This window comes from Montipora foliosa, chromosome 14 (assembly GCF_036669935.1).
Source record: "Montipora foliosa isolate CH-2021 chromosome 14, ASM3666993v2, whole genome shotgun sequence".
NCBI classification, from domain to species: Eukaryota; Metazoa; Cnidaria; class Anthozoa; order Scleractinia; family Acroporidae; genus Montipora; species Montipora foliosa.
The window spans coordinates 24,046,696-24,074,195 of NC_090882.1; the positions used below are offsets into that span (position 1 = coordinate 24,046,696).

The 27,500-nt window shown below is 41.4% G+C and overlaps 1 protein-coding gene and 1 pseudogene across 1 annotated transcript in view; both read left to right on the forward strand.

Annotated features, from left to right (window-relative positions):
* The window catches only part of LOC137984349 (perforin-like protein 1), a 9,974-nt pseudogene extending 8,789 nt beyond the window's left edge, over window positions 1-1,185 (forward strand).
* An 8,974-nt stretch (window positions 1,186-10,159) lies between these two features.
* Window positions 10,160-27,500, forward strand: part of LOC137984542 (uncharacterized) — a 30,832-nt gene continuing 13,491 nt past the window's right edge. Inside the window, exons 1-3 of the mRNA XM_068831708.1 lie at window positions 10,160-10,251; window positions 11,004-11,154; window positions 16,740-17,995. Coding sequence (XP_068687809.1) covers window positions 16,765-17,995 — 1,231 coding nt within the window. The 5' untranslated portion in view covers window positions 10,160-10,251; window positions 11,004-11,154; window positions 16,740-16,764. The remainder of the gene's footprint in view (window positions 10,252-11,003; window positions 11,155-16,739; window positions 17,996-27,500) is intronic.

A 27,500-nucleotide genomic window follows, 5' to 3' on the forward strand; every position in this document is an offset into this window, starting at 1 on the left:
AGGACAAACAAGTCAATGGGGACAGTTTCTCGAAAGTCCCGAAAACTTTTCGGGCCCGAAAAGCCATTTGTAAACCTGTTAACCACTTGTTTAGGAACGCCGATCTTTTGACATGTATTCAAGGTAACAAAAGGCAAACTGACTGCAAAGTTTGACGACTCAAATCCTCTCCGTTCTTGAGATACATAGGGAATTGTGACACCCGAAAATGGCCTGCAAAGTTTCGGGACTTTCAAGAAACGGGCCCCAGGCAACTTATTGAAAGTTAGAGAACTGGAGCATTTGCCTTTCCTTGCTCGTGGTGGATCAATCACTGCTGAAGTGACCGGCAAGCGGCGACACTGTAAACAGCTCTGTGGCGGAATGGAGATTCCTTGCTTGCAGACCCTCAGCTGTTTAAGAAAGGCAGTCTTAAATTGCGTAAAAAATCTGTTATCAAATGCAAAGTAAGCTAACAGACCAGCGAACACGGCTTCTTTAGGAGCCATCAAACATTAATTAAAAAGCAATGACCAATTCTCAATTTTCTTAAACCTCTAGAAAGAGAAGCCATTGTTTAAACCTGGGGTTTCGGTTGACTCTTTGGAGAGCGTGATTATAGAATCCTCCAGATGTTCTCGCGGATAAGCCGCACCCCGATTTAGAGCCCTTATTTTCGGAAAAATAGTGCTGCTTATTCGCCAGTGTTTATGGTAGACAGACAATCGTGTACATTGTAGGAATTTTGAGTCAGTTGAAGTTATTTTCCTTTTTAGTGTGTGATTAAACATAGTTCTTAAGGACGCGTGTGTCCTGCTAACATGAACATGATACATGGCTTTATTAGTGGTGTCGTTTGATCACAAACAAGGTATAATCTTATTTTCAGACACTTTGATCAAGCTCCTAATCAGTCAGTGTATCAGGCCTAACCAAAGAACAAGAGGGAAAAGTCTACAATTTTTTACTACCCCAAGTCCAAACGTCTGTGAAATCCCATGACTATTCCTCAAGTAAACGGAAAGGAGTGAGAGCCTTGGCTGATTTTATTAACACGACTACGCCGTATCCTAAATGGTTGTCAACATGGGGTCTCTTGAAATCATTGTGGATTGCTCTACCTTATAAGTCTTGAGCATCTGTGGAATGATTATGTTTCTGGTTACCTCAATAAAGTAGCAGAACGACATCCTGTGACAGATTAAATGGAGAAGAAACTTGGACTGGAGACAATAATAATATAATAATAATTTTATTATTTCTATAGCGCGAAATTCATGAATATATGATCTAACGCGCTTTGTGACAAATTGGTAAGGTTAACTAATGATACTGTTATTTAAAATTAATATAAAAGTTGTATAATTGATAGATAAACTAATAGTGTTGCTAACTAACAATAGAAAGTGAAAAAAAAAATAATAAATAAGGAAATAGGTATAAAGTTTAAATCTAAAATAAGAGTCGACCCATTTGAGAGCATCGCAGGTGACGCCAAAAGATCCGCCCCCTAGACGGCGAAGAAGAATATTATGGTCCACCGTGTCAAATGCAGCACTTAAGTCCAAGAGAACTAGCAAAGACACATGTTTGCTATTCCTATTTAGTAGAATGGCGTTAAAAGTTTTCAACAGTGCCGCCTCTGTACTATATGGCACTTCTGTACGCCGATTGTAATACTGGAAAGAGGCCATTTTCTTTTACGTGGGCATAAATCTGGTTGAAAACCGCTCTCTCAGTAATCTTCGAAACAAATAGCAGATTACTGACTGGTCGTAGGTTTATGTGACCAGAGTCCTTCGCACCTTTTGTCAGTAAAGGGTTCACAACAGCTTCCTTCCATTCATCTGGGAAGTGCCCCGTAGCCAGGGATACCTTCACCATTCCGGCAGCAACACGTCAAGAGAGTGATAGATCAAACAAGTAGGCATCGGATCTAGGACACAAGACTTCTTCGCAGAATTGTTAATCAAAACACTAACATTACGCTCACTAAGATTGTTACAAGAGTTTAGCGTTCTGTTCGTAACACTGTCTGGAGGTACAAGATCCTGATCTTGTGGATGTAGATGTCCGAACGAATGCGCTCTATTTTGCGTACGAAATACCTCCTGATATCATTCGCCAACACGATCTTGTTTGTGTGCTCAGGAAAGCGCAACTGTTTGCGCTCGCCGAGCAGCTTTTTTGAGGTATTAAACAGCTTTTTCTGGTTAGAACTATTCTCTTCAAGGAACTGAGAATAGAATTCTTGTCTAGCTTTGTTCATTAGGTTCGTGGCATAGTTCCGATTCTTTTTGTAATCTGCAAAGTCTGATGGAAGTGTCGTTCTCTCCATTTGCGTTCAACTTTCCTGCGGGCGCGCTTAGCCTGATCAATATCTTCAATGTACCATGGAACTACTGGTCGAGTCACCCTAGTCCAAGTACTTTGCGGCGCATGCCGATCGAGGAGTTCGGAGAGGTGGTGTTGTACTCCTTCGCATAGTCATTTAGGTCATCGGCATTAAGCCGCGGCTACACGAGCGATTTTTTGCTCGCGCTGGTGATACGATTTTTTTCAAACTTTGTCGCCTCGCAAGCGCGAGATGAAAATCGCACGTGTAGCCACCCTTGAACTGGCGACGCGACAGGTGAAAAAATCGCAAGAAAAAAGTCGCCAGAGTTGAAACGTTCGCGACAAAATCGCAGAGATAGTTGCCCGTGTAGCCACCCTGCAACTTTTTGCCCGCGCTTGCGACGCGACTTAAGACTATTTAGCCAATGAAATTAAAGTAGAAATGTCTGTTTATAATGCCCAGGTCTCTTGAAGTAAGCGATTCGCGCGGCCTTCAATTTGTCGCAAAAATTTGTCACAGGTGTACTGGTGACCAGACTCTCGGACACGCGCGACCAGTACTGTTGACCAGACTCGAGCTCTCGACATGCAAAGCCGCAAAGAGTCTAATTGGAACCTGTTTGGTAAACGGAAAGGACCCTGTTTCGCCAGGCATGATTAAGAAGTTAGTAGAGGGCTCTAACTTAGATAATTTACTTGAGCTAAGGAACGAGTGCATATTTATCCTTGCATTTGCGGGCTTTTTTGAATTTTAGAAGTTCTTCATATCAATTATAAAGATATTGCCTTCCGCGATGGATATGTGACTATCAATATTGCTGCAAGCAAGACCGATCAGCGTAGGAAAGAAAATCAAGTAGTAATTTCATAAAGTGTTAATAGCATGATCTCGTGCCCTGTTTCTCAATCGTTATTTGTCCAGGCTACAACGGTTTCCTCTAGAGTCGCTTCATTACGATTTCCGGGCTCTGTCTAAGACTAGGCCAGGCCATACAGTGGTTTCTTCTAACAAACAGATAACCTATTCTGCCATCAGATAATATTTTGAGATTTGTTTTAAGGATATTGTTCCGGCATGGTTGCATTTAGTACCCACTCCTTAAGGGCGGGCGGCGCGTCTGCTGCCGCTAATGTAGGAGTGCCCGATAGGCTTTTCCAGGGGCACGGATGAGGGAGGTCGGTTTCTGCTAAGGATGGATACGTGGACGACAGCTTGGTATTTACGATATCGATCTCTAAGAAGTTTGGTATTTAACTTCATTGTAACTCTGCTTGCTCTTTTCCCTTTCTTTGTCTCTAGTAGGATTTTCTTGCATTTGTACGGCTGACTGACACATCCTTAATAAACTTTCACTCGAAGCTCGTTGTAGTGTAGTCAGAATATGTAATTTCTGACGATTGAATGACTGAATGATTTATTAAGAAATTGATATTCTGACGGCACGTTGGGGAGGCTCGTTACGGGTCACGGTATTTAACGGTTTTGGCGGGCGATGTCATTCTAGAAATGAATGAAGGGGGTAGTTTCTAAAGAAACTGTGGTGCTGCGTCGGTGGGGAAGTAGTATACAAAAATTTGGTTTTATCAACGGAGATGATAATGTAAATTGGCCTCTGAAAGCTGACGTTTCGAGCGTTAGCCCTTCGTCAGAGCGTTAGCCCTTCGTCAGAGCGACGAAGGGCTAACACTCGATGTCATTCTAGGTCGCTCAGTCTCTTTGTCTGTTTACTTTTTTATTATGTGCTGTTTTCACCCTTTCCTCGGGATTTTGTGCTGCTGTATCAGACCAGGAATACATTTCTACATGTTTTTGGCCACTTCTAAAGGTGGCTTTTGAGTGGTTTTTCGTATCTAGCGTAGCACAACTTCTATGAGATTATGTTTAACTTTGGTTATTATAGTAGGCTTGTCTTGCATTTGTAATAGGATTGTCTAGTATTTCTACGGCTGACTGACACATCCCAAATAAATTTTTACTCGAAGCTCGTTGTAGTGTAGTCAGAATTCGTGTTGAAAGGTGCTGTGCTATGGGAGTGCAGCTGTTTTTGTGTGACTACCGATTCCTCACCCCCACTCGCTATGCAGCTTAAAGCCCACAGCACACTAGAACTATCAGCTTACCAAAGTTTCACTCGTGAGTGTTGGCGTAAGCAAGTTTCCTCAGTGTGCGGTGGAGTTTTGAGCGCTAATGTTCACTCGTGCTATCCATCGGCGCCGAATAGTCAACATGTTGAATTATTTTGTGCGCGAGTGAACATTTCCTCCCAGTGTGCGTGCGTGCATAGCTATTAACTTAATACGCATGCATGTTACAAATATTTGCAAATTCGCTTCTTTTTTTCACCAATCCCATGAGATACAGGTCATTTTGGTAGGGGAGGGGGGGTCGTATTTGCATTAAAACAATGAATATTCAGTTCACTTTAGCATGATACAGTCCCAAGAGTGAATAACTTGTATTGTTTTTGTGTAAATACTCCCCAAAACGTATTGCATTATGGGATGGTGAGAATAGTCAATAGCAGTGTTCAATCGGATGTCGCCATTTTGAACTGAAAATATACTATAGGTGAAGAAAAACGCTGGGAACGAGGTTGGGCGTTGGGTTCACGAAGGCTAATTCAGAGTTTGAAATGCTAATCAGCCTGGCAAGCCTGGTTTCTTCCGAGAATCTGTTTAAGCCATCCGATAGGAAGGAAATATACGTTCGCACAAATTCTCGCAGATATTTTCGAGCGATTATAGCAGCAATTGTGGAAAACAACAAGCTATTCTTAGACATCGTATGAAATCCGTGTGCTCGTAAGATACGAAATTTGGAAATATTTTTTAAAGTTGTGACGAGTTTGCCGAACTGACATTTACGAGATGGTGGAGCTTAGCCATTGGTGGAACCATAGCAAATGAGGCGTCAGGCTGTTGAATGCAAAACGCTGCCAAAGCAGACAATGAAACCATCCAAAGGTTAGTGCTGATTCTCCCGCCACATAACAAGAAGCTTCTCGTATGTCTTGCAATTTTCCACCGGAGGGCCGTCATTTCCAAGGAGTTTACTTCTGCGGCTTGATTGCTTTAGATATTACAGGCAGCTCAAGCTATAAAAAAAAAATAAGTGATACTGGCTGATTGAACGGGCAAAGAATGTATTTTTTCAAGCTAGTTTAGCATAATATTCTTTCCCTGGGTATTGTTAACAACGTACTCGGAATCTCTCTGGCTTTCCCCAAGCTCCGCGCCGACTCTCGCGACAGACAGACAGATCAAGCAATCACCCAGTGCGAAGACACTGCCGTTGACCCCGATAGAGACGACAGATTACAACAAGTAGACCATAATAGTGTCTATTATGCACGCCACATTTATTATTGTCAGAAAAAAGCGATTAGATCTAATCCCATCCGTTGGCTTCTCTCCCAATCCTAAATCGAATCACGACAAACAGATTACACTGACCCCATTCTCGTTCCCAGATCCCATCGTTTCTCTTAGACTGCGCTCTCAACAACAGGTCAAGATGTTGCATCAGCCTCACTTGCCACAAAGGTCTAATTGCCACAATGAATGAACAAGTGAATGAAGCTTTATTTAACCACGGGCAATTCATCAGCTATTTACAGAAAGATCAAAACTATAACTACAAAACTAGAACTAACTATAAACTACACCATATTAAAAAGCTACTTTCCGTGAATGCCGTGCCTTATAGAGCTTTGCTAATTGCGCGTTTGAACGACTTGAGCTATTCCGCGACCTAGCTTCACAAGGAAGGCGATTCCACAGTGTCGTGCCACTATAACTAAAACTACTTTAAAAATAATTTGTGCGTGCCAATTTAACATTAAGTTTGTTCTCGGAGTCCCTCAAATTGTAGTTTGTATTTCGTTCAGAAAATTTCGATGCTAAATAGTCCGGAGCTAACCCATGCAGGCATTTCAATACCACAGTGGCTTTCTGCATGTTTTGCTGACAATCAAGATTTTTCCACCCCAGAATTTCCAACAATTGGTTAGCATCAGCGTCATAGTTAGTGAATAGGGACTTTTACGATCTCCGAAGGCGACGTCAACGAAAACGTCACCTCAAAATATAACTTTGCACTGTCGTAAATTTCTCGCGGTTAGGATACCTCGTTTGCGTCGTTCATTGTGGGCGAAGTATCCTAAAAATAAATTGGTACCAGTGGTTTCAGAGTAAAAATAGAGAATTATAGATTCACATTTGTGCGCTCGCGTTGTCGTCGAAACCTCAAATTTGGTGCTTTCACGTCGTGTTGTGCAGAGCATCGCAAGAATATGAGCTAAATTGCGTGCCGCACGTGCAGCACGATTATTTTTCCTCTTTTAACCAATGATATTGCTGTTTCGTGGCGTTCTCATTGACGACCGCGTCGCAAGTCGCAAAGGCTACATTTTAAAACGTGGGCTGCTCTATTCTGCAATTTTTGCAGCTTTGCTTGTAACGTTACCCCACAGGTTCCTAAAGTGAGGTATATAAGATGTAAGGTCGTCTTAGATGTAAGGTAGCCTGAGGAACCAGGTGCTTAACACGTTTCATGGCACCGATTCCAAAAGCGATCTTTTTGGCTAGTTTTTCGACGTGGTAATTCCAGCTGAGTTTGTCGTCAATTGTTACACCAAGTGATTTCGTAGTTACAAGTTGTTGAGGAGAAATAAAAAAAAAATACGGCAATGGTATTTAGCCTTTCGCTGTAAAGATATTGAGTGGGCCCATAACAAATCCTTTAATACTGGTTTCAAGCTCTAGGCCTTCACACTTCGACATGTGCTTTCTATTCAACCTTGTGCGCAAGCACGAGGTCCGCTAACATTACCGCCCGAGCCCTGAGCATAATAACATGACATTGGCCAGATTCAATCAGCATAAATTCTGTTTTAGTCATAATTATTCAGAGTACGTTTGTTTGCATTTAACCAAGTATGCACATTCAATAGGTCCTCACTAAGATGTGATTCAATGCTTTCTACATTATAATCCGCATATGTCAGATGTGTATCATCGGCGTACGTCCTCTGTTCACAGTGTGACAAACAATTTGGAAGGTCATTTACGTATTGTAAGAATAAGAGTGGACCGAGGATGGTCCCCTGAGAGGCACCGCAGGTCAATACACGGCTGTTAGATCATAAGGACCCACCAACTGAGCGTTGTTGTGTACGGTTCTCCAAATACGACTGAAACCATTTTAGTAAATTCCCAGATAGTCCATAAAAGTCAATCTTAGATAAAAGGACATCGTCACGTTGGTCAAACGGTATCGAAAGCTTTCTTTAGATCTAGAAAAGCAACCGCGTTGATTTTCCCGATATCCGTATTATATGCCCAAAAGTCAGTTGCCTCAAGCAAGGCTGTAACAGTTGAATAAATAGCACGGAAACCCAACTGAGGTTTACCTAGTATATCGTGCCCCTCTAAATTGGCATATAATTGTTCATAAACGATTCTCTCAGTCACACAGGCGTATTTTCCACACAGGTCTATCTGCCATACATGACCAGACACAGATCTATCATCATGATTATTTCTCGAGGAATCAGATTTATTTCCGCCTAAGTTCAAAATATCGGCCGGAATGCTACACAGGACTAATTTGGAAAGAGGTTCTTTTGCCTCACAGGACCATGGCATACATTACCACCGAAAAGTTCTATTTTTATGTTTATTTAAGATACCAAGGTCAAAGTATTGCATGCCTCATAACCACACCGAACTATCATTCCACACAGGTTTATCCAAGAGATCATGATCTCTTGGTTTATCGCATGCTTCATGGGAATGCAGGTCTTTAAAGGAGGTAGGGGCAACACCGGCAGTGAATGAAAGTGGTAGAAGAAACTTATAAAGAGAATCGGAAATAAAAGTAATACGAAATTATCTTAATACTGAGATACAAGTACCAAAGACACTAACGAGCTACAAAGGAGCACAAAGGTGAGAACACAACAATATATGACCAGAATCCCGGGCCAAAATCTAGAATGCTAGAATTATCCGTGCACATTTTAAAAAAAATTGGTCATCGTTGATGGCTGCAGCTGGAAGCGGATTTTCTACCTGAGCGGTCCTGGCGCAGTGGTGAGAGCGCTCGCCTCCCACCAATGTGGCCCGGGTTCTATTCCCAGACTCGGCGTCTAGACGAACATCTCGCAGTTAACTAACTGCAAAGTCCTTCGCTTCTGTAATATGTATAGAGAGACATTTTTGTTAAATTTCATTTGTCTCTATAGAGTGACATAAATGCAAACTTTGCAATTGTAAAGTCTCTCATAGTAGCCGTCTATAAAATTGCATTGGTTTAAAATAACATGAAATGAAAAGAAAAGCAAGATTTCTCTGTCATCTACCGCATTCTCGTTGCTCGTGCATTCATCCATCCGTATTTTTGGTCTCTTACATCAAATTTTACAGCTTTGGGTTCCCCCTTCGTACTCCATTTTGTTTGTTGGCTGTTGTACCCAGATTTCTCTCACCTTATTCCTTGCCGCCATTTTGAAAAAAATTGCATAATTGTCCATCCTCGATGGACAAATTTGATCACGTGATCTGCTGTGTACCAGGGTCTTCTCAAGACTTGCAGCTAAATACAGGTATTGCACCGACCAGCGGTCTGGGTAAAAACATTGGTTTAGTGTTGGGGCTCTCATTCTCGCGGGCTCAAATTTGTAATATCTGTACAAGTGAATCACTGGGACTAAAGGTCGGTGCAATTCCTGTATTTCGCCGCAAATTTCTCAAGACCCGCCGCCATATTGAAAGCCGAGAAGACCCTGGGTACAAGGTTGGGGCAGCTCTGGGGACAAGAATGAACAACTTCTCGTCCCCAGAGGCTAACCGCCAACGCCAGTTGGTGATCCGAGCGCAATCTCGTACCCAGAGTCCTCGGGCTTTTTTTGGCCAGCGGGTGAGCGCCCGGAGAGACTGTGGGACAATCGACTCCATTTTCCCAGAAAACGTGGGTTCCGAGCTCACAACGTATGCTTGAGTTTAACCGGAAACAGAAAAGAGAAAACCGTAAACAGTAGAAATGGCAGGTTGAAAGTGTTCGAGAAACAAGAATTTTAGCCTTACACACAAAGAAACTGGAGAAATGATCATTGGCTTGCTGTAAAGAGCAAGTGAAGATGAAACCTCTGACGCTTTCGGTAAGTGTATTTTTAGTGTTTCAGCGTACATTCCATCGTTCAGAATGCCATCGTGCAAGCAACACGATCGACAATTTTTTTGTGGAAACGACACAAATGTCCTCTTCTTCTACAATTTGATGTTTCCGTAATTCTGAATGGCTTCGACAAGACCTTATTCCACGGATTTCTCCTCAAAGAGACTGATGTAATGTTTTCACGCGTGGGAAAATTCCCGTGCGGTATAAGACATAATTCAAACCTCGCCGTTTATTATTTTTGTGATTTATATATTTCTGAGGTAGAAAAAATCAAACAGCACTGAAATTAGTTTTAGATTTTGAATCTCCCTCCAAATTCTGGGGCTTCCGAATTACTTACCGACTTCCTGTAGGACTGTAATAGATTGTTACGCAAGCGGCCAATCAAAAATATAGTTCAAGTCGATTATCCCAGAGTCTCTCCGGGCGCTCACCCGCTGGCCAAGAAGCCCGAGGACTCTGGGTACGAGATTGATCCGAGCGACGAATCAGTTCTCGCAGGCGCCAGGATTGAGTGTAGCTGGAATAAAACCGGCAGATTTACAGCAGATTGGAACAGAAAGGAAAAAAAGAGCGCAATTTAGAATTTGAGGGTGCCAACGTGGTCTTCAGATACAATTAAGAACATCGCCCTCCGATGGTTTCCCTGCCCATTGGTTCTATAGAGACCTTTCCACTACTGCAACTAGAAGTGTTCTTATCCCTTGGCAACGCAGATGAAAACTTAGCAGAGATTATTAAGGCTATCATAGAAGGTATATTTATCTGCTTTGATCTTCATTTAGGTAACGGAATTTGGAAATCGTGTCGCCAAGTTACTTCCGGTTTATGGTGATCATGGTGATTTATCGTGTGACGCGAGGGACCAAGGACGATCTGTGAAGACTAACAAACGCGATGAATTCCATATTCTTCCGTTGGAAATTAATCGCTTGTGATAATTTGAGAACCAAGAGGTCTTTATCAGCATATTTTTATCGTATTTTGCCTTTGGGTACAAGCATTTTCAACCAGGCGGCTGTACACAAAAACTTGTTTGCTTCTTGAGGAGTTGAGCATTAGTAATTGTTATACCTCCCAACTCAAATACGTTTTCTGATTGGAGGAGAACGTGTCACGTGTAATTGGTCAAAACTTCATGACGCCCTAGGGCGAACAAAACTTCATGACGCCCTAGGGCAACGACAACTTGAACTTTCGACGCACACGTGATCAAGGCGTGCACCTTTGAAACGGCGGCAAATTTGTACGCCAGCCGACGTTAAGCAAATAATTTTTTTCTGTGTATTGTTCTATTTTGAGTTGGGAGGTATAACAAAACACTTAATGACTGGCCCCTTGGGAAACAGTGAGTTTTGTTTCCCCTCGACCTCAATGTTTGAGGGTCTCGGGGAAACAAAACTCACTGTTTCCCTTGGGGCCAGTCATTAAGTGCTTATTATATAAACTTAAGCATTACTTGACGTTTCGTCCGTCATAAATGTTCTTTTTCTGATCCCTTTTATAGTGTTCCAGTCTCGCAGAGAAAGATCAAGCAACAGCTCATCAAATGTTTGTCACTATGCTTATTTGAATTTTGTGAGAGACTAAGAAGTTTCATGTAGTAATTGGTATTTCAAGAAATTGAACATCACAGATGAAGTGAAACCACTGCAAAGGTACAGCCTAATGTATCCCTTTGATTTCTTAATAATTTATCGAGACCTACAGTTTAACTGATGAGATTTTTTAAAGTTTATCCTGGGAGAGCTGTCCTGTTAGGGACCCTTCAGCCTTGCCATGAAGTGCAAGTACAAATGCAGGTTTTCCTGCAGTGCGTGCAGTTTGTAGCATGATTGCTTTTGCGGATTCGAGGCCATTTAAGGTTAGATTAGACTTAAAATTAATTTCCCGTACATCTTTGAGTGGTCTTTTTAGAGCTCTGGCTAAAGAGAGCCTGCATAGCAGGAGCTTTGGTGAATTTTAGACACTTAATTCTTTCTACTGGGGTAATGACTTTCGAGTGATTGTTTGAATGTAATGGCCATGCAAAAGGTTAGAGAGAGTTAGGGGGGTGAGGAGAACAATCGTGAAACGGCCTGCAATCAACCCCACAAGATCTTTGAAAGTCCCATTTCCAATCATGTGTGACTAGCACAGGTTTCATGTGAACTAGCAACCAATCATAGCATTCCTTGTGCAAACATTGGCAGAAACACAATTCGTATTTCATTGGGGAAATATTTTCATGATGGAGCTAACATGTCAACTTACTACATGTATTACCATTTGTCTGTCCATGTTTCTACTGTGTGCTTCATCAACAATGATATCCAACAATCTTTTGTGGAAGTTACTAGAATGTCCTTTTAGCCACCTTGAAAAATGCCTTGTTCAGTGCAACTTCTGCTGATGTGAACTTTCTGGAACTTGTCTTCCCAATGGATGCATCTTCCAGCTTAGCAGCCACCAAAAAGGTTGCCCGTTACCCCTAACCTTCAGCCTCTTTAATCTGATCATCAATGATACTTCTCAAAGGTGTGATTATTAATGCAAAACACATTTCACTGGTCATCTTCTCCTTTATTTTTAGAGATAGCTGAAATACCGGTATGAAGCTCCTGCCAAATACCATGGAAAGGACCACCAAAAAAATCAATTATTGCCTTTTTTTACATGGTCTTTCTGCCCTTGTTTTAAGAACACCAGAAAAATCCAAGCTCATGCAACAAAGTTATTCTTTCTGCTATGTTTTCTCTTGATACTTTCACAAAGGGAGCATTAAATTTTGACTGGCAGACAGATTTTTGTGACACTTAATCAGCCAATCAGGAACAGTATTTTCCCCATCCGTTGGTGAATATGAGTTTTCGAAGATCTTTTGGGGTTGATTGCAGGCAGCTTCTTGCTCTCCCCCCCCCCCCCCCCTTCCCTTTGCTTTTTCTTTGGACTTCGGTCCAGGTTTTTGCATAGCTATTAGATAATTTTAAAAATCACTCAAAAGTCAACCCTGGTGGAAAGAAACATCTAAAATTCACCCAAAAGCCTCCTGTGTAGAGTACCTAGTTTCCAGCACTTAACTGCCTGCTCTCCTCAGGGGCTTTTCAGGACCAATGAAATATTACACAATAATTATTACAATACTTACCTATTGAAGAATTCCAACTAGCAGGAGACACATCAGTTGGCTATTTACATGTACAAGGCCTGCAGCTGCAAAACTAAACAGGGACTACCCAAAACAACTTCAACTAGTGGTCCGAGGGGGGCTGCAGCCAGGAAGCCTGGATTACAAGTCCATCCCACAAACAACCCATCATACTGCCTCCCCTTGCAACAACCACTCTACATGTACCACTCAGGGTTTGCAGGTCTAATTTCCTCTTGTGCTCAGCATAAAAAACATACATTGTACAGCTGTGTGTGTTATTTATTTATTTATTTATTTATTTGCCATTTAAGTCCTACATTCAATACTGAATATAAAGGACTGCATTAAACTTTAAAAACATCATACATGTTAATAATGGTATTATATACACAAATGGCGCTAATTAATTGTGGATATTTCACTCTTGAAAGATTTAAGTGATTCTTTCAACGCTACTTCCTTTGGTACATGTAGCTTGTTCCATTCCTGTATGGTTCTTGGAAAAAAGGAATACTTATTAAAAATCACACTTTGCATTTAGAGTCATATATGCATGCACAGAAGAATGCATAGCAGGAATACATGTAGGTAATTGGGTGGAGATTAACATTATCTACATTTGCTAAATTATTGTTTCTAAATTTATAAAGCATAGACAAGCAGGGAATTATTCTACTGGGCCCGGTTGTTCGAAAACCGATTAACTTAATCCAGGATTAGTGTAAACTTTTGTTTCATGTTTTCAACTTTTTGGTGAAAATTTCTCTCGTTTACTTTTGTTTTTCAAGATTGACTTCTTCTAATGTGAAGTTTTGCCAAATATCAGCGTTGAACAGCATTTAGGAGAAGAGAAATAAAACTCCTTGGTTAATTTTTAATCTGGGATTAGTGTTAATCGGCTTTTGAACAACCGGGCCCTGGATTGCATTGATTTCCAGCCCAGTTCATTTGGCATATCAGTCACGCTATCCTGACGATTGTAACGAGAAAGAACCCAACGAGCTGCCCTCCTCTGAACCATTTCCACTTGCCTTTTGCTTTTAGCAGTGTAACAGTCCCAGACAGAAGAGCAGTATTTAACGATACGCTGGATAAGAGATAATGATTTATATGCCAATCTCCTTCGTTGATGTGGTGCAGTGTTTTAGATTTTGCTTGAGAATACCCAGCAATTTGTTTGCCTTGTTTGTGATATACCTCACATGCGCATTCCATCTAAGATCTGTGGAAAGATACACTCCCAGATACACCTGTACTTGGTAGACGCAATTCCATCAAGGTAGCAGCCATGAAGTGTGTAGTTGAAGATAATGGGCACACGTCGTCTTGTACATGTAATTCTTATAGCCAAGGACATTACATCTGGCAATATTAAATTCCATCTTCCAATCTTTCTCCCACATCTCCAGGCTATGTACTGTAGGTCTTTCTGTAATTGAACACAATCGTCCATAGATTAAAGAACTAGATATTTAAAATTAAGAACTACATGTCATCAGCAAAGAGTCGTACTTTTGACTTTATTCAAATGTACAGTCTGGTAAGTCTTTCATGAAGGCCAAAAATAGAAGTTGAAGTTGTGTGTTTAATATTCGAGTCCAGGGTTCTGCAGTGATAGTCCTTGCACCTGTGCACTACTTGTACAGTACCGCCTGGAAGTATTGACCCCTTTACCGCGTCATTGCCGCGTCACCCTGTCGCGACTTTCCCTCGGTATTCCCGCGGTAGGCCGCTTTTCTGCCGAGGGAAATTTACGGCTATTGTAGGCTCCAAAGTTGCCGCGGGAAAGTCAACCGAGGTAAACTCTCGGTAATTAAAATTCCGCGGTAGAGTGGGGTTCCGTTGACTTTGTGTTTCGATAAGCTATTGTAGATTGTAATGTTGAGATCCCACCGAACAACAGAAACCGAACAAGTTTCGGCTGAAAATTGCGAACAGCAAAGAGGGTTATAGCCGCTAATCATGCACCTTGGTTTCCTTTCCTTTTACATGCGAAAAGAATATCCGTACTGTAGCTAGATTCCGACCACATTTGAAACCTTCTTTGCGACATGCATTTGTATTTTGATTGCAGTGATTATTTCGAAGACTTATGGTGGACTTTTCATTCGAAGGTTCGACGCTTGTCCCACTTGCGTGGACTTCGCCGTCATTTTATACATTTAAGTTTATGGAAGAATATGTCCGCTTGTTTTTTGCAGCTCAGCGCACGGAACATACATTTATTCATTTATTATTTCGATATCCTGCAAACAGGAGAGGGTTTTGACAATATCTACAAACTGATAGCTTACATGTTCAGGGTGAACGGCTCGAAAACCTTGCGTGACCAAGTTACGACTTCTTGTGGTTTCCTACTGCAGTATTACTTTCTAAGGTTGTTTAGTGTAACAAATCACACGAAAAAAAAAACACTCCAAGGAAAGAACCCAGGATATCAAACCCCTGAAATAGTCGAAAATTATTTGATCTAAACTGAAAAGATCGTTTTCGTGCTCTGGGTAATCATTGGTGCATATCGGCGTGGTTATGCAAATTTATCACGAGTGGACGCCCGCTGCGAAAAGAGTTGCACGTGAAAGCGCAACGTGAGCACTGGAGCAAAGATGGTTCGAACATTCTAAAGTTTGTTTCGCTTGCTGGTTTTGCATTTGTTAAAATTCGTATGTAAACGATGAGCGTTCAGATAAGTAAGAGAATTATTTTCTCCACTAACTACAGTCTATTCTTAAATTTGTTTTCCATGCGTAATCAACATGCTGCAATTAAAAAATATTTATGGAATTCAAATAGACTATTGCACGACTGATAAAACAACGCAAAAATGTATTTTGCTGCAATTGCTATGATATAACAATTTATTGCTGATGAAAAGCGATGAAAAAAGAAACCATTCTTAAATTATTCGTCGGTACGTTTGGTCTCAAAATAGTACCGACAGAGGCTCCGATGCCTCGGAAGAATGTTGCGATTAAAATTGAAATTTGACAAGTTTAACAATAATACAATGTATGTGGAAGGAATACCTGCTTTTAACTAAAATGGCGATGATAAAACGATGACAATCGCACAAGTTTGAATTTCAGGTCTCCAAATAAAATAAAGTCAGGCTTAGACGAAAAGAGATACAATTGAACCTTTTTCAAAACCAAACAAATAATTTCTCACGCACACATACAGTATTACAACCTGGAGAACAACGAGTGTTGCGTTGGCTGGATAATCAAGCTGTCGCTTACACTGTATCTTTAAAGAAGTCTTCAGTTTTACATTATGTAAAGATTATAAAATTTGAGTCCTTACGTAAATGGCACACTTTCTCATTTTGATTACAATATCTTGCATTAAGAATCGATTCTTCACACCATGAGATACAAAATTTGACAGTCTTCCGCTTATTTTACAAGAGCAACAGTTCATTGTTCTTTCCCGCGGCAAGCCTCGTCTTTTCTCCCGCGGCAAAGTGCACCTCGGTTTTACCGAGGGAAAAAATTTGCATACCTCGGTGCCGCGCGTCCACTACCTGCGGCAAAGACGAGGTATTGCCTCGTCCCTAGGGGTCAATACTTCTAGGCGGTACTGTAGGTCAGGATAAGCCCATGTAATTTTGAAATTGAAGAAGAAAGGCTTTGTGTATTAATTCTGGCACTGAAGCTGCTTCAGTAAGATAGCTACTGTACATTTTTTACATTGTGTTACTTGCATGACTTTCCTAGCTCATTAATATCAAGTTAGCACCATTGGTCAATACCTTATTTACAATAAACCAGTGTTTGGATAATGACAAAAAGTTGTGATGAAAATAATTATTGTTTGTTCCATTCTTTGCTTTTTTTTCATTGAAGCAATTTCACAACATTTCCTCTAGGAGTAATAAAAGCACTCATCTACATGTAGAAAGCTTATGCTTATGTTGTGCAGTCCAGAAAGTACATTGTAAACATCACTTGTCCATTGCCTATTTTCCACTAAGCACCCACCTCCTACCTGTACACGTAACTTTTGCCAAAATTACCGTATACTCTATTGGGGTGAGTATTTCGCTGTAAAATAATTATCATGGTAATCGCTGTTAATAAATACTCTGAGTGTTACTGTATATTACCATTTCAGGTGTCTGTCAATTGGAATTGAAGTCATGTCACAAGAAGTATCTGTTGAAGCAGAGAAGATTTTTGCCCAAAGGAAGGAAGCACTGAACATTACTCTTTTGGGGAGCGAATGGAATTCATTGGCGGGTGGGTTGTCAACATTAAACAGAGAGCTTGCAATTCATCTGTCCCAACATCCAAATGTCAGCGTTTCTATGTTGGTCCCAGAGGGTGCTTGTAAAGATGAAGACAGAAAGGCAGCCAAAGATCTTGAAATCAATGTTCTTGATGCACGGGAACGCCCAGGCTTCCGTGAACCTCTCGACTGTTTGTGCTTCCCACCTGAAGATCACAGAATGGATGTTGTTATTGGCCATGGTGTGAAACTTGGACGGCAAGTTCAAGTCATAAAACGTTCTGCACAATTCCAAAATTGTAAGTGGGTACATATGGTGCATACTGCTCCAGAAGACCTCAGCAAATATAAGGGTTATGATAATCCTACTTCAAGAGGTGAACAGAAGCACTGGGATGAGGTTGAACTTTGCAAAGAAGCTGATCTTGTTGTTCCAGTTGGACCAAGACTTGAAAAGGCTTACTCTTCCTATCTGAAGGGGAGTAAGAAAGATAGGGATATTTTTGAAATAGTTCCTGGTCTGTTTAATAGGGAATTTGGGGATTTAGTGCAACAGGCCAAAGTTGAGAGTGACGATGAGTTCAAGGTGTTGTGTGGGCGTGGAGATGAGGAGGACTTTGAGCTGAAGGGATATGACATTGCTGTTAAGGCATTTGTTGATCAACGCCTGAAAGGGAAACGGTATTATCTTCTGTTTGTGGGTGCCCCTGTTGGGAAGCAGGATGAGGTCAGGAGAAGACTTCTCAACTGTGGAATTACTGAAGAGCAGCTGACAGTGCGAAAGTTTGTACAGAGCCGTGCAGGAATGAAGGATCTCTTTTGTGAAGTTGACCTTGTTATCATGCCTTCAAAATCAGAGGGATTTGGCCTTGTAGCCCTTGAAGGTTTATCAGCTGGTTTACCAATTCTTGTGGGAAGTAATTCAGGATTTGCAAGAGCATTAGAAGAGATTGACTTTGGAGACACATGCATAGTGTGCTCAAATGACCCTGCTAAATGGGCAAAAAAAATTGAAGGTGTCAGAGCAAAACATAAAAAGCGGCTTCGTGAGATGACCTCACTAAGAGAATCTTATAAAGAAAAGTTCTGTTGGAAGGAACAGTGTGGAAATCTCGTGGAGAAACTGTGGAAAATGGTTCATGGTATTGTACTTATTTGTGTTTTGGTTTTACAACTGTTTGTCCTAATTTTTGGTTATGATTTAGCACAAGCCCTGCTAACCCTACCAACTCTTTGCTTTCTGGCCTGGGATGAAGAGGGAAAAGAGGAGGTGCCAACAATATAAATACAAATAATTTTATTTTATTATTAGACAAGTATTACATGTATACCACAAAAGTAAGTAGTGCTTTCTGCTTGTTGTGATTGCCTACAATTCTCGACAAAACTCGTTGAGACTCTTCTCAAGTGTTGACAATGACAGCTGCAAAAGTGTGCATCTCTCCCCCTCCCCCTACCCCACCAAAGACAATGTTGTTTTTGAAGAAGCTCAACAGACATGGTTATCCCTCAACATTGTATTGGGGGAAAGGGGGATTCAAAAGTACATGTAGTATAAAGAAATTGTTTACATAGACAGAAAAGTGTCTCAACAATTTTGTCCAGGATTGTGGCTTGGGAGTGGGTAGCATGTACTACTTCACATGTATTCAACTCAGTGCAAACAGAGAAAACTAAAATGCTTCCTGCTTTGCTTCAGTTACCAAGGAGCAAATTTTATCAATAAACAAGGTGGCTGTTCAGTTGATTATTCAACTTGTGTGGTATATATGTTGTAGTACAATTTGTTCCTTTGGTACAATTTATTCTGAACTGGTACAGAATATATTGAACTGGTACAATTTTAATTGTACTGGTTTATTTTTATCAACTGTGTGAAAAAGGGAGTTTCCTTTTTTTGGGTTGTAGTTAAAAAACAGGGGCGTGGTTTTTAGGGGATCTAAAAAAGAACATGTTATTTCTTTCTTCGACTTTCCTACCCCTCCCTCATCTTCCCCATCACCTCTACTCAACCCCCCTTTCTTTCACACTTTTATTCCCCCTTATTTTCCAGGTGGCCCCCCTCCTTGCATACCCTTATGCCCACTCCCTCTATGACAGACTTTACACAGTATACTCAAGACTTTCTTTTTTACTCACCCAAACTTGAACTTGAACTCCCTACCTCTGGATCTGTTGTCCACTCTCTTATCCACTTGACCGTACAAGCAGATAATGCAAACTTACCATGATAATTTATAATTAAATATTTCAATATTCATCCCAGGCCACTCTCTGTCCAAATATTTTATTATTCATCCCAGGCCACTCTCGGTCCAAACTTCAATTTATTCACATTTAGACTTCGCAAATTTTGTTGGAAGAAAACAGCTCGAAAATGCAGTGTGTATCACACAAAATATTTTATCAAAGATTAGATGACTTTAAGCAAAAGCACAAGCGAAATACATCACAACTAACCATGTTTATCGAAGATCAATTTTACAATGAAGCAATGAAGTGATTCGAGAGAAACGGAAGGCAACCTATCTCTGTCACAACTAAAGACATTGCAAAGAAAGAAATGGACATACCACCAAGGAAAACTGGGCTAATCTTCAGAGTACCCCGCCACTTATTTGCATTTCATTGAATAAGAATAGGCTCTATTGTATAAAAGTCTCGTTCTTCAAAAGATGCCGCATTGGGGAAACAATAGTGGTTAGCTGTGGCGGGGTATATCATATCATATCATATATCTTTCTTTACCCTCGGATTTTAGAGTAGCTTTGTGTAGCTAATATCTCCGAGCATTTACCTTCCCAACCATGATACACCACAGAAGACAGACCACAACACCGGGAACTACATGCCTTACTCTTTGCGACAAGTGTGTGGGTTCCTTTACGTCCCACAGGATTATGAACATAGAAGGGTTATGAGACGGGACCTCCGGCTTATCGTCCTTATCCGAGAAGACTAGAGAGTCTAACCATCTGCAGATGTAATTACAAAGGCAGCACTTTCTCCTCAGTTATTTAAAAAACCCTGAGTGTTGGTCCGGCGGGAGTTGAACTCTTGACCTTCACGCGTGACAGCCCGGTGCTCAACCAACTGAGCCACCGGTGCGCGGTTGAAGTTGCTCCGAAAACTCCGAAAAGTTGCTCCGAAAACTGCAAACACCTGACAGAAACACTGTTATCCCAAAGAGTAAACTCTACGACCCTCTTAGTCTTAGCACACCAAAGAACAGCACATAGAGGACGTGAAATCACAAGTAAATGGGAGAATGACAACTATTCAGAAGTAAGCGTTCGACTTATACAATACAATACAATACATACTTAATTGACCGCTCCCCATAGGGGCTTTTCAGGGCCAATGAAACACAATCAACGAAACAACAGAACACAACAACTACAACTGTTAAGAATCCCAACTGGCCGGAGGCAAACCAGTTGGCTATTTACAAGTGCAGCCGGGAAGTTGAACCAGGGACAACCAGAAACAAATTCAACGAGTGGTCAGAGCGGGTCTTGAACCCGGGATCTCCCGATCTCAAGGCAAGCGCCCTAACCACTGGGCCACACTGCCTCCTTCTAAAGTTGTTCGTAAGTTTATGTCCATTGCACAAACAGCAGAAGACTATCACCAGCAAACAAGAAAGCAAGCACAAAAACAACTGAAATTTAAGATTTCGGACATGGTGGCAATAAAAATAAACAAAGTAGACAAGATAAACACTTTTCACCCCAATATGTTCTTGGGTCAAATCATCGAAATCGAAGAGAGTGGATATGTAAGAATTGTGCCAGAGTATGGCAAAGTTAACACTCTGATCACACCCTTGCGATTCTATCCTTGTATTGCCACCAATGTGAAACTAGATTTCTACCAAAACATCTTTTACAGCAGCATGCAGCAAGCTGCTGATTGGTGCTAAGTTTCCCCTATACTACTCATTGAGATGTCTTGATATGGAAAAACAAAACAAATTGCTACAAGACACTAATCTCAAAATACTATAATTTTTATTAATTTAATGACAAATATCAAAATTAAATTGTAAGATTTCTGTGCATTATTTCTTGTCTTATTGAAACAGTGACATAATTCATGTAGTCTGCAAACTGAATTGTACACACAACTTGATAAAACTAATCCAAACCAACAGCAGAACTGGTACACTCATGGTAACTTGACGATAAGCCAAAAAACAATCCCTAACCCTTGTCACCACATACACTAAATGAACAGGCTTTAAAATAAATTCTTAATGTTTATGTTTAGTACATCATGACTGTAAATAAAAGCTAACCATTCTAGAACAAGTGTTTAGGCTTAAATTGTGTAAAGTAGTGCTTAAAACCACTCTTGTTATTCTTGGTCAAACTACATTGTAGACTGTGAAGTATTTCCAGCAAGTCTTTCTATTTCTGTCCTGCTCTGAATGCTCAGCAAACCTTATTTCAGTAACCTCTTGAACTATAAGTAAATGAATGGCAAACAGCTGTTATCAATGAAGTGTGTTCTTTGTGTTCAACAAACATTAAACTATTTTCACTGTTTTTGCACCAGTACAATTATAATTGTACCAGTTCAAACTATTTTGTACCAGTTCAATATATTCTGTACCAGTTCAAAAACAAATTGTACCAAAGTGCAAATTGAACTACAACATATACATTGTACTTGTACTAAAAACTAAAACTTATTACATGTATTGACCTCAGTGTTGGTGAAAGTGGTAGATATTTTTACCTTACTGCTTCTCACTTCACAGTAGATATCCACCACTACTCAACTCCTACAAAAGGATCTAAAAACATGAACATTCTATAAAATGAGTTGCTTGTTCTTTAACGTCCCCTTTAACCCTTCCCACCTGAGAATGAGACTTTACTCTGGCTAACGCCAGACAATTTAACTCGCTGATTGGGGGACCTTTATGTTTAAATGGGTTGAAGTTAGGAGTTAAGGTTTGTTAATATACATGTACATTGTACATCGTAGGTATGCTCAAACATTAAAAAATGTTTAACTAAGCCATACATTACCATATATCGTTTAAAATCGAGTTTACTCGCCTATTGATTTGGGGATTTTTTTTTTGGGGGGGGGGGGGGGGGGCGTTAGGTGTGAGTGTGTTACGAGTTCGAATGTTTTGAGGAAAGGTAGCTTGCAAACTAAACCGAACGCAGGGTTGTCGGAACAACAACAAGAAGATTTATTCCAAAAATGAACGTAGTTTCCACGAAGTAAAACTCTAAATAACTCGTACTCGACAAACTTACACGGCCTCCGCCAACTTGAATAAACACAGCTTCTGTCACACTTGACTAAACACGGTTAACGCCAACTCTCTTCGCTTGTGAAAAACTAGTTAGAAAAACACTCCGTTTGGACTCGTCTACTTATATACTCTGACAATAAACTTCTAGAACTTTCTAAAATAGTAATGAATCTAATTATAGAAAGATTACAAAACACACCGATTTAGAAACGCTTACGTACAAACCTAAATATAAACAAACTACGAACTCTCGCGAAGCTTCTAGACAGTAACGCTTGTCACGCAATACTATTTTTCGTAACATAACCCCCTCTTGAGAAGAAATTTCCTAAATTTCTACTAACAACGAAAAATTAGTTAGATAGTACCAACTGAGGAGGCAGTCCAGTGTCTCTTAAGTTATTCCTCTACTCTACTTAGATAATCGGCTCCTACATTCTCAGATCCCTTGATAGCCTCAACTCTGAAGTTGTAACTCTGAAGGAACATAGCCCAACGCATTAGGCGTCCGTTAGCAAACTTAGCACTGTTCATGTACTTCAGTGGCTCGTGATCTGTTTGTAGCACAAAGGGAACTCCATACAGATAAAGATGAAACCTTTTGAATCCCCACACAATGGCTAGACACTCCTTCTCGATGGTTGAATAATTACGCTCTGCACTTGACAATTTCTTACTTGCGTAGCAAACGGGGAATAGCTTGCCATCATGTTTCTGCATTAATACAGCGCCAATACCACTGTCGGAAGCATCGGTCTGCAGGAAGTAGGTTTCCCTTGAATCTGGTAGTCGAAGGACTGGTTCCTTTGTTAGGAGGGCCTTGATACTCTGATAGGCTTTCTCCTGTGCCTCACCCCATTCAACTTTGTTAGGTTGGCCTTTACGCGTGAGGTCTGACAGCGGGGCTGCTAATGCTGCGAAGTTAGGGATAAAATCTCTGTAATATCCAGCCAAACCCATGAACGATCTTATCTGCTTCTTAGTGGTTGGTCTTGGAGCGTCTCTAATCTTCGTCACGTTATCTTCATGAAGACCAATTAACCCTTCCTCCAAACGATGACCAAGAAAATCAACGGTGTTGACTCCAAAGAGACATTTAGTCGGTCTTATGGTCATTCCAGCAGCTAATAGTCTTCTAAACAACTCTCGGAGCGCCTTGATGTGCTCTTCCCACGTACGGGTGTGAACCAAAATGTCATCCCAATAAAATTCAACGTTGTCCAGTCCACGCAATAGCTTCTTCATGGCTCTCTTTAAGGTCGCTGCGGAGTTGATCATACCAAACGGCATCTTGAGGAATTCATACGATCCGTCAGGCGTCACAAAAGCGGTCTTCGGTATATCCTCCTCAGGAATAGAAATTTGCCAGTAGCCCTTGCTCAGATCAATTCTGGTAAAATACTTGTCACCACTCAACTTCTGGAACAAATGCTCAGCAGTTGGCATAGGCTCAGGATCAAAAACGGTTAACTTGTTCAGTTTACGATAGTCCACGCACACACGATTTGAGTTGTCTTTTTTCTTAACAACTACAACAGGCGAAGCATACGGCGAACTTGATTCTCTTATGACTCCCATCTTAATCATGTCTGTAATATCCTTCTTCAGCGATTCTCTTAAGCTATACGGTACTGGGTATGGTCTTGACCTAACTGGTTGGTCGGATGTAAGCTTGATATGATGCTGAGCCAGACTTGTTGTGCCTGGGGCTTCTGTGAACAAGCTTTGAAACTCACTTGCGAGTTCCATGAACTCTGCTCTTTGCTCATGAGAAAGGTTATCTCCAATGGTCACATCATTGACTGACTCTTTCGCAACATAACCACCAATCTCCAGAAAATCAATACTATCCACAGGGTCAACATCTTCTACTTCACTCTCAACATGTTCGTTCTTACAGATGTTAGCGTTCGTTCCAACAGAAACTGCTCCAACGGAAACAGGATCCTCTCGCTCAAAGTACTTCTTCAGTAGATTAGCATGGTAAACTCTCTCTTTTCCTTTGACTCTCACTCTATAATCATTGAGACCTACTACAGCACTGACCTCAAATGGACCTTTCCACTGCATTAGGAGCTTGTTGTGGTCGGTCGGTAGCAGCACTAACACTTTATCTCCAGGTACAAACTTCCTGACTTTAGTCTTCCGGTCGTAATAATGCTTGCCTTTGTTCTGGGCTTTCTGAAGCTCGGTGTGCGCCAGTTTGAGGGTATCTTCAAGCTTCTCGCGTAGCTCAAACACATACTGATAGCTGTTCTTTACTTCAGGCTCCTCCAGCTCTTTCGTCCAAAGCTCTTTGAGAATAAACATCGGTCCTGTGACAGCTCTTCCATACAGCAACTCAAACGGCGAAAAACCAGTAGACTCCTGGGGAACTTCACGATATGCAAACAGCAACGGGTTAATATAGCGATGCCACTGTCTTGGCTGTTCGCTGCACAATCTCTTTAACATGCTCTTCATTGTTCCATTAAACTTTTCCGTCAGGCCATTACACATAGGATGATAAGGAGTCGTGGTGAGCTGTTTAATGCTCAAAAGTCGCGTCACTTCCTTCATACACTCAGAGACAAACTGCGTACCAAGGTCACTCAAGATCTCTTCAGGCACTCCCAAACGACTAAAGATATCCACCAACGCTTCTGCCACAGTTTCAGTATCAATGTTCTTCAGCGGAACGGCTTCAGGATAACGAGTTGCAAAGTCGACCAATGTCAATATATATCGATGACTGTCCTCACTCGGGGGAACAATAGGTCCAACCAGGTCGATTGCTACTCTCTTAAACGGCTTGTCAATTAATGGCATCTTCTCTAAGGGGAACCTTCGGTACGGAACCCTTGTTAACTGTCTTCTGACATACATCGCAGGACTTGCAATAACGAGTCACGTCCCCTTGAATGCCTGGCCAATAGAACGCGCTTTGAATCTTATCAGTCGTTTTCTTTATTCCCATGTGACCTCCCATGATCGATCCGTGCGCTAGTTCCATTATTCGACTTCTCAGCTGCACAGGAACCATAACCTGCTTCAGGGGTTTACCTCCGTTCACATAAGGGTGCTTGTAGACGCGGTACAGAACTCCACCTTTCACTTCAAATGAAGTCTCAGCCTGGCCTCTCACAACTACGTCATCTTTCTCCCAAAATCTCTGTAGGCTCTCGTCATCACGCTGCATCTGCTTTAGTTTTTCCCTATCAACTACAGGACTTTCTTTGGTATCTGGTACCTTCAACGGAATATGTTCTCCAGCTTTCTTAGCTTGACTTCTCGTGGTTACAGCACAAGCTTCTTGTACAGGAACTTGCCAGCTTGGGTCTGGGTCGTCAGCGGCTCTTGCGCCTGGTACATTACCAATAATTAAATCATAAACAGCATCGGGAAGACACTGCGCTTCCACTTGGCCCTTGAGATAAGGTGTATCAACATCAATCTTTGCGATGGGAACTTTCCTTGCCGTATTGTCAATGAGCAGCATAACATTAAATTCACCAGTAAACTGATCCTCAGACACAAGGTCCCTCTTTACTACAATTCCACTACAACCAGTATCTCTCAGGACATCAACAGGCTTCTCTCCAACTCTACCTTTCACGACAGGCATTTTACTTCTCACTCCAGTCAACGGTTCAACACAAGCACTACTCAACAATGGAATCTTCTTACCACAGGCTAACAGCAGCTTATCATCTTTAATACAGGCCTTAACTTCTTCATCAGTAGGTTTATCCTCAGGTGGTTGAACTAAACAACTGGCACTCACTTGACCACGCTGCACAGGGTTACCATCCTTACTTTGTCCTCCTGATCTGCGTCCACCTGATCGACAGTTTCTAGCTTCATGTCCCTGCTTACCACATAGGAAACACTTTCTTGTTAGGGTTGGGCAGTTGACAGCTTTATGACCTCGGGTGTTGCACTTAAAGCAATGCAGAGCTGGTGGATTAGTCTGCATGTTCTTGGCTTCGTCCCTCTCAGGCTGCACTGTTGGCTTTCTGCTCGCTGAGCTGAACAAATGTTTACCATGAGCCTCCAAGTACTGGTCAGCGATCTTCGCAATCTTTGCTAGAGTCTCAGGTGCCCTTTCTCGCAGGTGAATTGCCAAATCCTTAGGGCAAGAGTCAATAAATTGTTCTTTCACGATCAAGTCCTTAAGACCATCAAAGGTTCGCGCGGTATCCGAAAGCTCTAGCCAACGTAACAGGTATCTGTCCAGTCGCACAATAAACTGCTCCGGACTTTCGTCGACTTCTGGTTTGGATGCTCTAAATTTTCGACGATAGCCGTCTTCGGTAAGGTCATATCTCTTCATTAACGCGATCTTTACCCTGTCATAATCCTTAGCTGCGTCCTCCGATAAACGTGAATACACTTCTAGTGCCCGTCCAGACAACAGAGCACTGAGCTTCGATGCCCATCCATCTTTTTTCCACTTAGCTGTCTCCGCAAATCTCTCGAACCTCTGCAAATACGCGTCCAAATCGTCTTTACCATCAACAAACGAGGGAAGTTTAGGTGCCTTAGCCCGATCCTCTCTCACTTCAGGACGTCCGTCAGCATTCTCCACAGCCAAACGTGCAATCTCCAGCTCATGTTCTCTTTTTGCCGCTTCAATAGCCTCTTTCTGTTTCAACAGCTCGGCTTCCATCTCCAATTTTCTTAGTTCGCGTTCTTGTCGCCTAGTTTCTCTCTCTTCATCTTCTCTTCTGCGCTTTTCCTCTTTCTCTTCCTCTTCCTTTCTTTTATCCTCCTCAAGCATTCGACGTCTCTCTTCTCTTTCTTCTTGTAATTGCCTCTTTTTTTCTTCTCTTTCTTCCTGTTCCCTTCTTCGTTCTTCTTCAAATTGTCTGCGTTTCTGTTCTTTTTCCTCCTCTTCCTTTCTTCTTTCTTGTTCTAACTTTTGTTGCTTCTCTACAAACTCGAGCAGCTTTTCTCCTTCCAGACCAAACTTTTCGCCAAGCTGAATAAATTTCTCCATTTTCACAGCACTAAAATTCCACGGCTCTTTCACTCGCTACAACTTTTTTTCCACAGCGCAGCTACTTCCTTCCAAATTGTGATCCTTTCCTGGTTTCTGTAGTCGGCAAACAAATGAATTCCTCTCCAGGACCAGGCCCCCAATGTTACGAGTTCGAATGTTTTGAGGAAAGGTAGCTTGCAAACTAAACCGAACGCAGGGTTGTCGGAACAACAACAAGAAGATTTATTCCAAAAATGAACGTAGTTTCCACGAAGTAAAACTCTAAATAACTCGTACTCGACAAACTTACACGGCCTCCGCCAACTTGAATAAACACAGCTTCTGTCACACTTGACTAAACACGGTTAACGCCAACTCTCTTCGCTTGTGAAAAACTAGTTAGAAAAACACTCCG